The sequence below is a fragment of the Cyclopterus lumpus genome, chromosome 9 (genome assembly GCF_009769545.1).
Source record: "Cyclopterus lumpus isolate fCycLum1 chromosome 9, fCycLum1.pri, whole genome shotgun sequence".
Taxonomy (NCBI): Eukaryota; Metazoa; Chordata; class Actinopteri; order Perciformes; family Cyclopteridae; genus Cyclopterus; species Cyclopterus lumpus.
This window is the reverse complement of record NC_046974.1, coordinates 2,597,501-2,612,500: the sequence shown is the minus strand read 5'-3', so window position 1 is coordinate 2,612,500 and position 15,000 is coordinate 2,597,501. Positions and strand designations below refer to the sequence as shown.

Below are 15,000 nucleotides of genomic sequence, written 5' to 3'. Positions count from 1 at the left end.
TAGTACACCAGAGTACCACCAGTACTTTGGTTTAATTCTCTCTGCGACAAACTCGAAACTCATTGGAAAAGTTGGCCGACTAAAAACTGAAATATGAAGTCCTTGATCAAAATAAAAAAAACTATACATATTCATAAGGCTCACTAATCACTATCAAGGGTCTAATCATTCTCAGATTGCTCTGCTGCTCACAATCCCCTCCACACACACGCACGCACACACGCACACACACACACACACACACACACACACACACACACACACACACACACACACACACACACACACACACACACACACACACACACACACACACACACACACACACACACACACACACACACACACACACACACACACACACACACACACACACACACACACACACACACACACACACACACACACACACACACACACACACACTGGAAACATTAAATCTCGTGGTGAATTTCCTCATCCGGCCCGAACCAGCAGCAGGAGGAGTGAGACGTCACCGGTATCTAGAAACGCTATTTCCATCTCTCCGGTGTCGTACATATGAATCTGTGTGTGTGTGTGTGTGTGTGTGTGTGTGTGTGTGTGTGTGTGTGTGTGCGTGTGTGTGTGTGTGTGTGTGTGTGTGTGTGCGTGTGTGTGTGTGTGTGTGTGTGTGTGCAGGGCTCAGCTAAATGAGACCCCAGAGGTTTTTTTTTACTCTTCCAGCCCGGAGCTTCCTGCATCACGCTCTGCATTTAAATGTGTGTGAGAGGTGGAGGAGGAGGAGGAGGAGGAAGAGGAGGAAGAGGAGGAAGAGGAGGAAGAGGAAGAAGAAGAGGAGGAGGAGGAGGAAGAGGAGGAAGAAGAAGAAGAAGAGGAGGAGGAGGAAGAGGAGGAGGATGAAGAAGAAGAGGAGGAGGAATAGGAGGATGAGGAGGGGGAGAAAGAGGATGAGGAGGAGGAGGAGGAAGAGGAGGACGATGAGGATGACGATGAGGAGAAGGAGGAGGAAGAGGAAAAGGAGGAAGAGGATGATGATGATGATGATGAGTAGGAAGAGGTGGAGGAGGAGGAATAGGAGGATGAGGAGGGGGAGAAAGAGGAGGACGATGAGGAGGAGGAAGAGGAAGAGGAGGAGGTTGACAATGATGAGGAGGAGGAGGATGACAATGATGAGGAGGAGGAAGAGGAAGAGGAGGAGGTTGACAATGATGAGGAGGAGGATGACAATGATGACGATGAGGAAGAGGAGGAAGAGGAGGATGACAATGATGAGGAAGAGGAGGAGGAGGATGACAATGAGGAGAAGGATGACGATGACGATGATGACGATGAGGAAGAGGAGGAAGAGGAGGAGGAGGATGAAGAGGAAGAGGAGGAGGAGGATAGTGGTGGTGGTGATGACGAGCAGGACGAAGAGGCCAACCTGATAATTGGGATAATGACACTTTTCTGATGGACTTCTACAGCCTAAAGAATTCATTCCAGTGCAAAACAAACAGAACGAACCTCCGACCGGCGTCTTCGTGGAGCAGAAGGACTTTTTTTATTCTTTAAACACTCTGAATTCAGCATTTCTCATATTTAAGCTCCTCCCGGGTCGACGCGACGACCCCGACTCTAAAGATCTCATAGAAGTGGTGGCGGGGATTATTCTTACAGGTGTAACAGCCCCCTGCCTGACCTCTGACCTCTGAGGGAGGGGGGGGTGACTTACTGATGCAGGCGCCGTGCCAGTCGTAGTGGCCCCGGGGACACTCGGGGACGCAGTGGTCGCCCAGCAACCAGGTCCTCGCCGCTCGGCACCACAGGCACACGCTGCCGACGCCCGTCTGGAGGTCGGCCGCGCAGCGCTGACAGTCGGGGCTGCACTCTGCAGGACGCGCACACACACACACACACACACACACACACACACACACACACACACACACACACTTGTTGTTACAGATAAACATCAAAAGTCACGCAGGTGAGCTGCCAAAATAAAAGCGCTCGGGAACGGTTTGTTGAATTATTTTTTTGGTTTCTGGCATTCAAAGGGAACAATGTGTTGTATCATAACAACCTCATTTAAATAATTAGGCAGTATTTTCCATAACGTGGAACTTAAAGCTTAGTTTTTGACAATTTAAGCATAAAAATGGTCCAATAGTCTTAATTTCTCTTTGGTATATTCACTATTTCTCCAACAACTTGAATAATCGATGCAATAATCGGTAGAATAATCATAAACGATGGATATCTGCAGCCAAACTCTGGTGAAGGTCTCAAAGTAGCTTTAAAATGGAAGTTAAAGACCGGACATCAAGTTTCTTTTTGCACACTCTATAAAGTAAAAATAAAAATCGACATACTAATGTTCATCTTCACCATCGTCTTCGGTGTAATATTTGAATAACAAACCAGGATTTGTATTTATTCAGAAGAAGAAGAAAAACTTTTTTTGAATCTATATATTTTATTTTTCCCTAATCTGTTTACTTTTAAACATTCGAGGCCTGTGGGATTATTGTTGAAAGACAAACTAAAATAATTATAAAGGGAGCAACAATTACGCAACAGGAACAGCTGTAATGAGGACGCCTCGTCTATAAATGTGATAAATTCACTAATTAAACCTCGACGGGGGATTCCTGAGTGAGGAATGAAGAACCAGAGAGAACGTTATGCTTCTGCTCTTTTATCTCACTCCATCTTCTGGATAACCAGACATGTACGTGATGAAGAGTAAAGAGGGTGAAGAGTGAAGAGTAAAGAGTGAAGAGTAAAAAGTAAAGAGTGAAGAGTAAAGAGTGAAGAGTGAAGAGTAAAGAGTAAAGAGTAAAGAGTAAAGAGTGAAGAGTGAAGAGTGAAGAGTAAAGAGTGAAGAGTGAAGAGTAAAGAGTGAAGAGTAAAGAGTGAAGAGTAAAGAGTGAAGAGTAAAGAGTGAAGAGTGAAGAGTAAAGAGTGAAGAGTAAAGAGTGAAGAGTAAAGAGTGAAGAGTAAAGAGTGAAGAGTAAAGATTGAAGAGTAAAGAGTGAAGGGTGAAGAGTGAAGAGTAAAGAGTGAAGAGTAAAGAGTGAAGAGTGAAGAGTGAAGAGTGAAGAGTAAAGAGTGAAGAGTAAAGAGTGAAGGGTGAAGAGTGAAGAGTGAAGAGTAAAGAGTGAAGAGTGAAGGGTGAAGAGTGAAGAGTAAAGAGTGAAGAGTAAAGAGTGAAGAATAAAGAGTGAAGAGTAAAGAATGAAGAGTAAAGAGTGAAGAGTAAAGGGTGAAGAGTGAAGAGTAAAGAGTAAAGAGTGAAGAGTGAAGAGTAAAGAGTAAAGAGTGAAGAGTGAAGAGTAAAGAATGAAGAGTAAAGAGTGAAGAGTAAAGGGTGAAGAGTGAAGAGTAAAGAGTAAAGGGTGAAGAGTAAAGAGTAAAGAGTGAAGAGTGAAGAATAAAGAGTGAAGAGTAAAGAGGGAAGAAGGTGAAGAGTAAAGAGTAAAGAGGGTGAAGAGTGAAGAGGGTGAAGAGTGAAGAGGGTGAAGAGTGAAGAGTAAAGAGTGAAGAGTGAAGAGTGAAGAGGGAATTTGCCAGTCTATTCTTGTTCTTAGAGGCTATTCCATGCGAGAAATTGCGAAGAAACTGAAAGTTTCCTACAACGGTGTGTACTACTCCCTTCAGAGAACAGCACAAACGGGCCCTAACCAGAGTAGAAAGAGAAGTGGGAGGCCGGTGCACAACTCAGCAAGAAGACAAGTATATTAGAGTCTCTAGTTTGAGAAATAGACGCCTCACAGGTTCTCAACTGGCAGCTTCTTTAAATGGTACCCGCAAAACACCGTGTCAACGTCTACAGTGAAGAGGCGACTCCGGGATGCTGGCCTTCTAGGCAGAGTGGCAAAGAAAAAGCCATACAGTATCTGAGACTGGCCAATACAAAGAAAAGATTGAAATGAAATGACAGACGAATCAAAGTTTGAGGTGTTTGGATCACACAGAAGAACATTTGTGAGCAGAACGGGTGAAAAGATGCTGGAGGAGTGCCTGATGCCATCTGTCAAGCATGGTGGAGGTAATGTGATGGTCTGGGGCTGCTTTGGTGCTGGTAAAGTGGGAGATTTGTACAAGGTAAAAGGGATTTTAAATAAGGAAGGCTACAACGCCATGCCACACCCTGTGGACAGCGCTTGATTGGAGCCAATTTCCTCCTACAACAGGACAATGACCCAAAGCACACCTCCAAATTATGAAAGAACTATTTAGGGAAGAAGCAGGCAGCTGGTCTGTAATGGAGTGGCCAGTCACCAGATCTCAACCCCATTGAGCTGTCGTGGGAGCAGCTTGACCGTATGGTACGCAAGAAGTGCCCATCAAGCTTGTGGGAGGGGCTTCAGGAAGTTTCTACAGATTACCTCAACAAATTAACAGCTAGAATGCCAAAAGTCTGCAATGCTGCAAATGGAGCATTCTTTGACGAAAGCAAAGTTTGAAGAACAAAATTAATATTTCAAATAAAAATCATTATTTCTAACCGTGTCAATGTCTTGACTATATTTTCTATTCATTTCGCAACTCGTTTGATGAATAAAAGTGTGAGTTTTCATGGAAAACTTCTGAACAGTAGTGTATTTCTGACTTATCCGATGCTCCTGAACGTTCGTTCAGGTGAGTCACGCTCTCCTTCTGAAGCAGATCCAACATCGACAGACTAGTAGAAGAAGAAGAAGAAGAAGAAGAAGAAGAAGCAGCTTCTCTTTACAACCCTCCAGATGAGATAACTCAGCCGTCGGGGGCATCATTGACGGCGTGGACTAACCCTGAATATAAACCGGTATTGATCCGGCTCCTCCAGAGTCTTTACGGCACACTTAGTGATATAAATGCGCGGCACGCAGACCGGATGATCGTATTCTCCCCGTGCGGTCGGATTCATACCAGACTTCACCCAATATCTGGCTCTCCATCTCTTTATCTCCCCCCACATCCCATAATATACACGGAGCAGGACCCTGTTAACGAGAGCCAGGCATGGAGATGAAGACCCACACGGGTCTCAACCAGGCCTCAAGGAGAAAAGGGAGTCCAGAAAGAGAGAGGAACCAAAGGGGGACGTGGTCTTCATTTGAAGGGGGCGTGGCCAATCAGGGAAGGACCCCTGATTGGCCACACCCCCGATCACATGACAGGTCCCCTTGAAACCCCCCCGAGAGAGGACGGAGTAAAAAAAGACATGTTTCAAAATGTAAATGTGGTCGTGTGGATCTTTGGTTTCACTCCTGAAACATCGACGCGTTCCCCGTTCGGTTCCCAGCCACGGCTCCACGTGCACCTTTTCACGTGCACTTTTCTTCACATTGCATCAGTGCTCTTCCAATAGGAGCTCTCTGCAGAGCAGATGAAAGATGAATGTAGGGTAAATATTACATCGGGGTCACACGGACATGAGCGTGCACGTGGGACCGTGAGCCAATCACGGCGTCTGAAGTGGGAACGCTCAAAGCCGCCAGGACGTTAAAAAAAAGGACTTCCTGTGATCGGAGGAAGTCGCTCGTGTCGATGCGTTGCAGCTGTCGCCGTCGGCAACGGCGTCTCTTAAATGGGCTTTTTTTTTGTTCTCGGGAAGACAAATCGTGATCCCGTGGTGTCAGTTCTTCCAGAGCCTCGTTGCCATGGTGACGCGTTCTTGTGATCCGGCGTGCAGCGTTTATTTTAAGCTTTGTGCGCTTTTAAATGACTCCAACGCAATTATGACGCAAAAATAAATGAACTGCCGTCCAGAAAACACTCTCTCTCTCTCTCTCTCTCTCTCTCTAGATGGATATCAGGAAACGAGAGGGAGGGTGAGAGAGTGAAAGCGTCTCTCACTGCAGTCGATATCACTCCTGATCAGAGACTCAGGGCTCAGGCTCCCAGTCTGACCAGCGACATAATGTTTTCTAAATGATAAATAACAACAAGTCAACAAGACAACAGACACGTGTTTATTACGAAGGTTGGATTCATAAACCAGATAAGCGAGTCTACACCACGAACACATAGGTGATCACATGGGCTTTGTTTTGTCTGTTTACGTCTCCTTTTTATGCAGCTTTAACACATGAAGCATAGACTTCTATACAACCAGAGGAGTCGCCCCCTGGTGGTCAGTAGAGAGAATGCAGCTTTAACACATGAAGCATAGACTTCTATACAACCAGAGGAGTCGCCCCCTGGTGGTCAGGAGAGAGAATGCAGCTTTAACACATGAAGCATAGACTTCTATACAACCAGAGGAGTCGCCCCCTGGTGGTCAGGAGAGAGAATGCAGCTTTAACACATGAAGCATAGACTTCTATACAACCAGAGGAGTCGCCCCCTGGTGGTCGGGAGAGGGAATGCAGCTTTAACACATGAAGCATAGACTTCTATACAACCAGAGGAGTCGCCCCCTGGTGGTCAGTAGAGAGAATGCAGCTTCAACACATGAAGCATAGACTTCTATACAACCAGAGGAGTTGCCCCCTGGTGGACATTAATGCACATTTAAGACCCTCCAGAACTGGCTTTTCAGAACATAAGGAATCTTTATTTCCCATCAGTCACTTGGGACTGCTGTCATAATATTGGCAGCGAGGCTCAGTCAACATCGAGGATAATGACACATGGAAACTTAAAGAAAGCTAGCGGATCCAACCAATCGAACGAGAGGAGGACGACGGAGAGAGGGAGAGAGAGAGAGAGAGAGAGAGAGAGAGAGAGAGAGAGAGATATCTGCCTCTACCGCGAAAGGTGTAACCCAGGGCTGTGTGTGTGTGTGTGAGTGTGTATGTGTGTGTATGTGTGTGTGTGTGTGTGTGCATGATAAGTAAATTGAGAGAGAAAGAAAAGGAAGGAGCAAACAAGAATAAGTCAAATAAAGGAGAGATAAAAGAAATGTTTCTATTAATCTAGATATCAGTGTTCAAGAGAGGGCTTAGTGTGTATGTATATATATATATATATATATATATATATATATATATATATATATATATATATGTGTGTGTGAGTGTGTGTGTATGTGTGTGTGTGTGTGTGTCATGCAGTATTTCTGTGGCCCCGAAGTGCCTGAAGGCATTTTTTATTAACCAGTGTTCGCCTGAGCTTGACCCATTTGAGATTAGGGTTGCGTGTACTGCTTGTGTGTGTGTGTGTGTGTGTGTGTGTGTGTGTGAGCTCAAATCTGATCTCCAAACAGTGTGTCATCAGAAACTGTAATTGAAAGTCAACGTCTCTGTTTAACCGTTTACAATCAAAGATCCAGAAACTTAAAAACAGATATTTTCTACTAACAATTCATTCCAGGTCTTCAAGGCTGTCCGAATAATAAATAATAAATAGGGATTTTTTTGTCGAACCTCTGGTCTCGTGATTAGATTCAAATCATCACAGCTGGTGAAAAAGCATTGAAAGTTAAAATCTTACGACTATTATTATTATTATCTAAGAGTTGGTGGTTCAATTCCCACTGGGGGCCACTCAGGCTATAAATACAAGCACTCATGATGGCGTGTTTGACAACACACACACACACACACACACACACACACACGGGACAGGCTGACTTACTGAGGCACTCTCCAGTGACGGCGTCGAGGAAGAGCCCCTCCTGGCAGCTGGTCCTGCAGTAGCCGCTCTGCAGGGAGACCAGCGGGGGGCAGGAGGTGCAGTCGGCCTGGGAGGGACCGGAGCAGGTCAGGCAGGACGGGTGGCATGCTGGGAGGTGGCAGACAGAGGGGGGGCGGGGTTAACAAAGGGCAAAGGTCATAAGGTAGAAGGGTGATGGAAGTGAGGAGGAGACAGGAAAGGATGCATGTAGGAAGGAACCCGAATGCACCAACAGAACCAACACTGCCACTTTAGTCCACAGGGGGCACCAGAACCAACACTACCACTTTAGTTCACAGGGGGGCGCCAGAACCAACACTACCACTTTAGTCCACAGGGGGCACCAGAACCAACACTACCCCTTTAGTCCACAGGGGGGCGACAGGACCAACACTACCACTTTAGTCCACAGGGGGCACCAGAACCAACACTACCACTTTAGTCCACAGGGGGCACCAGAACCAACACTACCACTTTAGTCCACAGGGGGCATCAGAACCAACACTACCACTTTAGTCCACAGGGGGGCGACAGGACCAACACTACCACTTTAGTCCACAGGGGGCACCAGAACCAACACTACCACTTTAGTCCACAGGGGGGCGACAGGACCAACACTACCACTTTAGTCCACAGGGGGAACCAGAACCAACACTACCACTTTAGTCCACAGGGGGCACCAGAACCAACACTACCACTTTAGTCCACAGGAGGTACCAGAACCAACACTACCACTTTAGTCCACAGGAGGTACCAGAACCAACACTACCACTTTAGTCCACAGGGGGCGCCAGAACCAACATTACCACTTTAGTCCAAAGGGGGCGTCAGAACCAACACTACCACTTTAGTCCACAGGGGGGCGACAGAACCAATACTACCACTTTAGTTCACAGGGGGGCGACAGAACCAACACTACCACTTTAGTTCACAGGGGGGCGACAGGACCAACACTACCACTTTAGTCCACAGGGGGCACCAGAACCAACACTACCACTTTAGTCCACAGGGGGGCGACAGGACCAACACTACCACTTTAGTCCACAGGGGGCACCAGAACCAACACTACCACTTTAGTTCACAGGGGGCGACAGGACCAACACTACCACTATAGTCCACAGGGGGCACCAGAACCAACACTACCACTTTAGTTCACAGGGGGGCGACAGGACCAACACTACCACTTTAGTCCACAGGATGCACCAGAACCAACACTACCACTTTAGTCCACAGGGGGGCGACAGGACCAACACTACCACTTTAGTCCACAGGGGGGCGACAGGACCATCACTACCACTTTAGTCCACAGGATGCACCAGAACCAACACTACCACTTTAGTCCACAGGGGGCACCAGAACCAACACTACCACTTTAGTTCACAGGGGGGCGACAGGACCATCACTACCACTTTAATCCACAGGATGCACCAGAACCAACACTACCACTTTAGTCCACAGGGGGCACCAGAACCAACACTACCACTTTAGTCCACAGGGGGGCGACAGGACCAACACTACCACTTTAGTCCACAGGGGGCGCCAGAACCAACATTACCACTTTAGTCCACAGGGGGCGTCAGAACCAACATTACCACTTTAGTCCAAAGGGGGCGTCAGAACCAACATTACCACTTTAGTCCACAGGGGGCGCCAGAACCAACACTACCACTTTATTCCACAGGGGGCACCAGAACCAACACTACCACTTTAGTCCACAGGGGGCGCCAGAACCAACATTACCACTTTAGTCCACAGGGGGCGTCAGAACCAACATTACCACTTTAGTCCAAAGGGGGCGTCAGAACCAACATTACCACTTTAGTCCACAGGGGGCGCCAGAACCAACACTACCACTTTATTCCACAGGGGGCACCAGAACCAACACTACCACTTTAGTCCACAGGGGGAACCAGAACCAACACTACCACTTTAGTCCACATGGGGCGACAGAACCAACATTACCACTTTAGTCCACAGGGGGCCCAACATTACCACTTTAGTTTTGTTGCCTAAAAATGAACGTTGTATTTTTTATTTTATTTTGTTAGAATTCAGAAAATTAACCATGTCTTCAAAACTGCCGGAAACCTGAGATAAAATATGTTTCTGTCAAAATGTAAATGAAAACGCAGTTAAATTGTACGAGAACCTAATTGTCTGAGAGAACAACTGCCGGCTGCTGCTAGAAAACAGGGGAGAGGAAAACACTGCGACTGAACCACGCAGACACATAACTATATATATATATATATATATATATATATATATATATATATATATATATATATATACACACACACACACACATCTATGGAAGAAAAAAGGCTGAAAAGCTCCGTAGCAGAGTTGACGATAATTCTTTCTGGCTTTGTTATTAGGAACACCTTTCGCATTACTCATAGTCATTTGATCCATTGCCATAATATAAAAGTATTGATCAGTGGACCTTTAATTACGTGTCGTATGGCAAAGCAGAAGAAGTCGCCAGCATCTGAACTTTGTGGTAAAAGTGAACTTTACTGAAGACAGGAATACAATACACCTCTTGGGGGTATCTGGGTCCGCTTGCTAATGAGCCAATCCTGAGGGAAGGAGTCGGGCTCAGCAAACACATTTATTTTTTAAAACCCAGAGGGAAAGCCTCACTTTCCCAGGCATCCGTCTGCAGCCGCCATTTCAACTACTCAGGCAAAAGTTTGGGGGAATCAAAATAATTTATTGAGGGTTATTCAGTGGTTAAGTCCCAAGTTAAGTCTGATAAGTTCCACATTAAGTCTGATAAGTCTCAAGTTAAGTCTGACAAGTCTAAAGTTAAGTATGATAAGTCTCAAGTTAAGTCTGACAAGTCTAAAGTTAAGTATGATAATAAGTCTCAAGTTAAGTCTGATAAGTCTCAAGTTAAGTATGATGATAAGTCTCAAGTTAAGTCTGATAAGTCTCAAGTTAAGTATGATATGTCTCAAGTTAAGTATGATAATAAGTCTCAAGTTAAGTCTGATAAGTTTCAAGTTAAGTCTGATACGTCTCAAGTTAAGTATGATACGTCTCAAGTTAAGTATGATAATAAGTCTCAAGTTAAGTCTGATAAGTCTCAAGTTAAGTCTGATACGTCTCAAGTTAAGTCTGATACGTCTCAAGTTAAGTATGATATGTCTCAAGTTAAGTATGATGATAAGTCTCAAGTTAAGTCTGATAAGTCTCAAGTTAAGTATGATACGTCTCAAGTTAAGTCTGATACGTCTCAAGTTAAGTCTGATACGTCTCAAGTTAAGTATGATACGTCTCAAGTTAAGTATGATGATAAGTCTCAAGTTAAGTCTGATAAGTCTCAAGTTAAGTATGATACGTCTCAAGTTAAGTATGATGATAAGTCTCAAGTTAAGTCTGATAAGTTTCAAGTTAAGTCTGATACGTCTCAAGTTAAGTATGATATGTCTCAAGTTAAGTATGATAATAAGTCTCAAGTTAAGTCTGATAAGTCTCAAGTTAAGTATGATACGTCTCAAGTTAAGTATGATAATAAGTCTCAAGTTAAGTCTGATAAGTCTCAAGTTAAGTATGATACGTCTCAAGTTAAGTATGATAAGTCTCAAGTTAAGTCTGATAACTCTCAAGTTAAGTCTGATGCTTCCTTCTACTTATTACCGCTGACTCAACTAAAAACCCAAAAAACAGACTGAAAGTGAACTGATTATTCAAACAGCTTCTGAAGGAGCTCTCCCCTTATAATTAGGCTAATTTACAGTATCTCTTATTCTCAGGTTAAACATGGTTTATTTTTTGTTGAATTAAAATGAAATTTTCCTGCGCGTACAAAGAGAAAATGGTGGAATTCTGTGTTGGGTGATTACACTGATGTCCTTTTAATTCCTCCTTTCTAAATGCTCACCATTAATCAGAACCCAATTATTTCTGCCTGCGTGAGACTTTCTAGTAATATTCAGAGGCTAGAGAGGGTCATAGAGAGAGTGGGGGGGGGGCTCTTTTCAGTGGTTAACATGCTGTGGTATGGTGTAAGGAGCCATTCTTCGTAATATTATTCTAAAGGTAGATCTTGCTTATCATACTTTTACTTAAAAAGCATTTTGAATGAAGGACTTTTACTTGTAACAGAGTATTTATACCAGAGGTGGAGACAAGTCATTGTTTTGCGAGTCTCAATTCCCAAGTTAAGACTGACACATCCCAAAGTCTGAGGTTTAGGTAAGCCCAGAGTCTGAAGTTAAGTCTGAAGTTAAGTCTGATAAGTTCCACATTAAGTCTGATAAGTCCCAAGTTAAGTACGATAAGTCTCACGTTATTTCTGACACATCCCCAAGTCCTAGGTTTAGTCTCAAGTTAAGTCTGATCCCCCTGTGGACTAAAGTGGTAGTGTTGGTTCTGTCGCCCCCTGTGGACTAAAGTGGTAGTGTTGGTTCTGGTGCCCCCTGTGGACTAAAGTGGTAGTATTGGTTCTGGTGCCCCCTGTGGACTAAAGTGGTAGTGTTGGTTCTGTTGGTTCTGGTGCCCCTTGTGGACTAAAGTGGTAGTATTGGTTCTGGTGCCCCCTGTGGACTAAAGTGGTAGTGTTGGTTCCGATGCCCCCTGTGGACTAAAGTGGTAGTGTTGGTTTTGGTGCCCCCTGTGGAATAAAGTGGTAGTGTTGGTTCTGGTGCCCCTTGTGGACTAAAGTGGTAGTATTGGTTCTGGTGCCCCCTGTGGACTAAAGTGGTAGTGTTGGTTCTGGTGCCCCTTGTGGACTAAAGTGGTAGTATTGGTTCTGGTGCCCCCTGTGGACTAAAGTGGTAGTGTTGGTTCCGATGCCCCCTGTGGACTAAAGTGGTAGTGTTGGTTTTGGTGCCCCCTGTGGAATAAAGTGGTAGTGTTGGTTCTGGTGCCCCTTGTGGACTAAAGTGGTAGTATTGGTTCTGGTGCCCCCTGTGGACTAAAGTGGTAGTGTTGGTTCTGGCGCCCCTTGTGGACTAAAGTGGTAGTGTTGGTTCTGGTGCCCCCTGTGGACTAAAGTGGTAGTGTTGGTTCTGGTGCCCCCTGTGGACTAAAGTGGTAGTGTTGGTTCTGGCGCCCCCTGTGGACTAAAGTGGTAGTGTTGGTTCTGTCGCCCCCTGTGGACTAAAGTGGTAGTGTTGGTTCTGGTGCCCCCTGTGGAATAAAGTGGTAGTGTTGGTTCTGGTGCCCCCTGTGGACTAAAGTGGTAGTGTTGGTTCTGATGCCCCCTGTGGACTAAAGTGGTAGTGTTGGTTCTGATGCCCCCTGTGGACTAAAGTGGTAGTGTTGGTTCTGGTGCCCCCTGGGGACTAAAGTGGTAGTGTTGGTTCTGGTGCCCCGTGTGGACTAAAGTGGTAGTGTAGGTTCTGCTCTCCTCCTCCCTCTGGAGCTCCGATCTGGGTCTGTCCACAGTGGACTGGTCTCTGCTGGATCCGGGACTGTCCACGGCTCTGAGGAGGACCTTTAAGAAGAACACGACCAGACCATCTTCTCTCTGGTGGTCTGTTTACTGATGGAGGTCTATAGAGGACCAGGACTACACTGAGACAGTTTCAGGACCAGTTAAAAGTCTTGAATCCTTTACTTGTGTATATTTCTACACTCTTATCTCTGACCTTGTGTGTGTGTGTGTGTGTGTGTGTGTGTGTGTCCTCTACCGTGACACAGGTTGTCCTGGATAAAGAAGCCCGGTGGTCCGGTGGGGACACAGCGGGCCTCGTGCAGGCTGGACGGGGACAGACAGGACGTACAGTTGTCTGCAGACGGCCCGGTGCACTGCCAGCAGGACGGATGACACTCTGCAGAGAGAACACAGAGAACATGTGTTATCCAGCAACAACAACAACAACAACAACAACACTTTACTGTATCATTGAGTCTTTGAGAAGCACTTCAGAATCAACCAGGAGCGTCAACTTTGTGTTATCAGAAATTCATTCAATCTTTTTGCTTTTTGACTGTTTTTTTTGTATTTTAATGAATGTTCTTAATTGTTTTTAAATCTTGTTTTTCTTTTGCATTATGTTTTGATGCTTTTGATGGTTTAATGTGACGCTCTTTACATTTCCTTGTTGTTGAAATGTGCTCGACGAATGAACTCGGCTTGCCCACTTTAGCTCAACTGGAGCAGTATCACAAAAAATAACACAAAATTATCCTTCATTGAAATTTGCAGGATCACTGCAAGAAAGTTGAAAGTGCAAAAAAAATATTTATATATATTGAAAAAAGAAAAAAAAAAAAAAAAAAAAAATCAAACAGTAAAGTTATAATAAATAAGTAAAACATATTAAATACAATATAATCAGATTGATAGTTTGTATACATAATAATCCACATATGAGGTGGTATATTAGTGTTTATATTGCACACACACACTGATAATGCATCAGAAGCAGAATGTGCTCTTATTGCTGTAAAGCTGCACACTTTAAAAATACTCGTCACTATTCTTGATACCCTGCGACCTCCTGCTGGGTTATTTATTGTTGGGGGCGGAGCCTGAGGCGGAGACGCCTCCAATACTGTTGAATCTTTCTAAGTTTAGAGGATGAAACATAAAACTTCCACAAGGTTTTCATATCTGAAGCGTGATTCCTATCTGAAGGCCGGGAGGTCAACGTGCACCCGGTAGCTTGGCTCCAGAAAGCATGCAGTGCTTCTATGTCTACTCACATGCACTGAGGAGCTTCACATGCACTGAGGAGCTCCTCACATGCACTGAGGAGCTTCACATGCACTGAGGAGCTCCTCACATGCACTGAGGAGCTCCTCAGTGCATGTGAGTCGACTTCCACTGAGCCCAGATCAGCTGTTGTCGTCTGAAACTCATCTTAAAACGGTCCCAACAGGAAGAGGTAGTGTGTGTGTGTGTGTGTGTGTTTGTGTGGACGTAAATATGTGCACGTGGATGTGTTTGTGTAAATATGTGCACGTGGATGTGTTTGTGTATATTTGTGCACGTGGATGTGTTTGTGTATATATGTGTGCACGTGGATGTGTTTGTGTATATTTGTGCACGTGGATGTGTTTGTGTATATATGTGCACGTGGATGTGTTTGTGTATATTTGTGCACGTGGATGTGTTTGTGTATGTGCACGTGGATGTGTTTGTGTATATATGTGCACGTGGATGTGTTTGTGTATATTTGTGCACATGGATGTGTTTGTGTATATTTGTGCACGTGGATGTGTTTGTGTAAATATGTGCACGTGGATGTGTTTGTGTATATATGTGCACGTGGATGTGTTTGTGTATATATGTGCACGTGGATGTGTTTGTGTATATTTGTGCACGTGGATGTGTTTGTGTATATTTGTGCACGTGGATGTGTTTGTGTAAATATGTGCACGTGGATGTGTTTGTGTATATATGTGCACGTGGATGTGTTTGTGTATATTTGTGCACGTGGATGTGTTTGTGTATGTGCACGTGGATGTGTTTGT

At 44.9% G+C, this 15,000-nt stretch overlaps 1 protein-coding gene across 1 annotated transcript in view; it reads right to left on the bottom strand.

Annotated features, from left to right (window-relative positions):
• The window catches only part of fras1 (Fraser extracellular matrix complex subunit 1), a 204,478-nt gene that overhangs the window by 81,068 nt on the left and 108,410 nt on the right, over positions 1-15,000 (bottom strand). The window contains exons 19-21 of the mRNA XM_034541300.1: positions 13,212-13,352; positions 7,531-7,677; positions 1,697-1,852 (exon numbers count right to left, since the gene is read on the bottom strand). Of these exons, the coding sequence (XP_034397191.1) occupies positions 1,697-1,852; positions 7,531-7,677; positions 13,212-13,352 (444 nt within the window). The remainder of the gene's footprint in view (positions 1-1,696; positions 1,853-7,530; positions 7,678-13,211; positions 13,353-15,000) is intronic.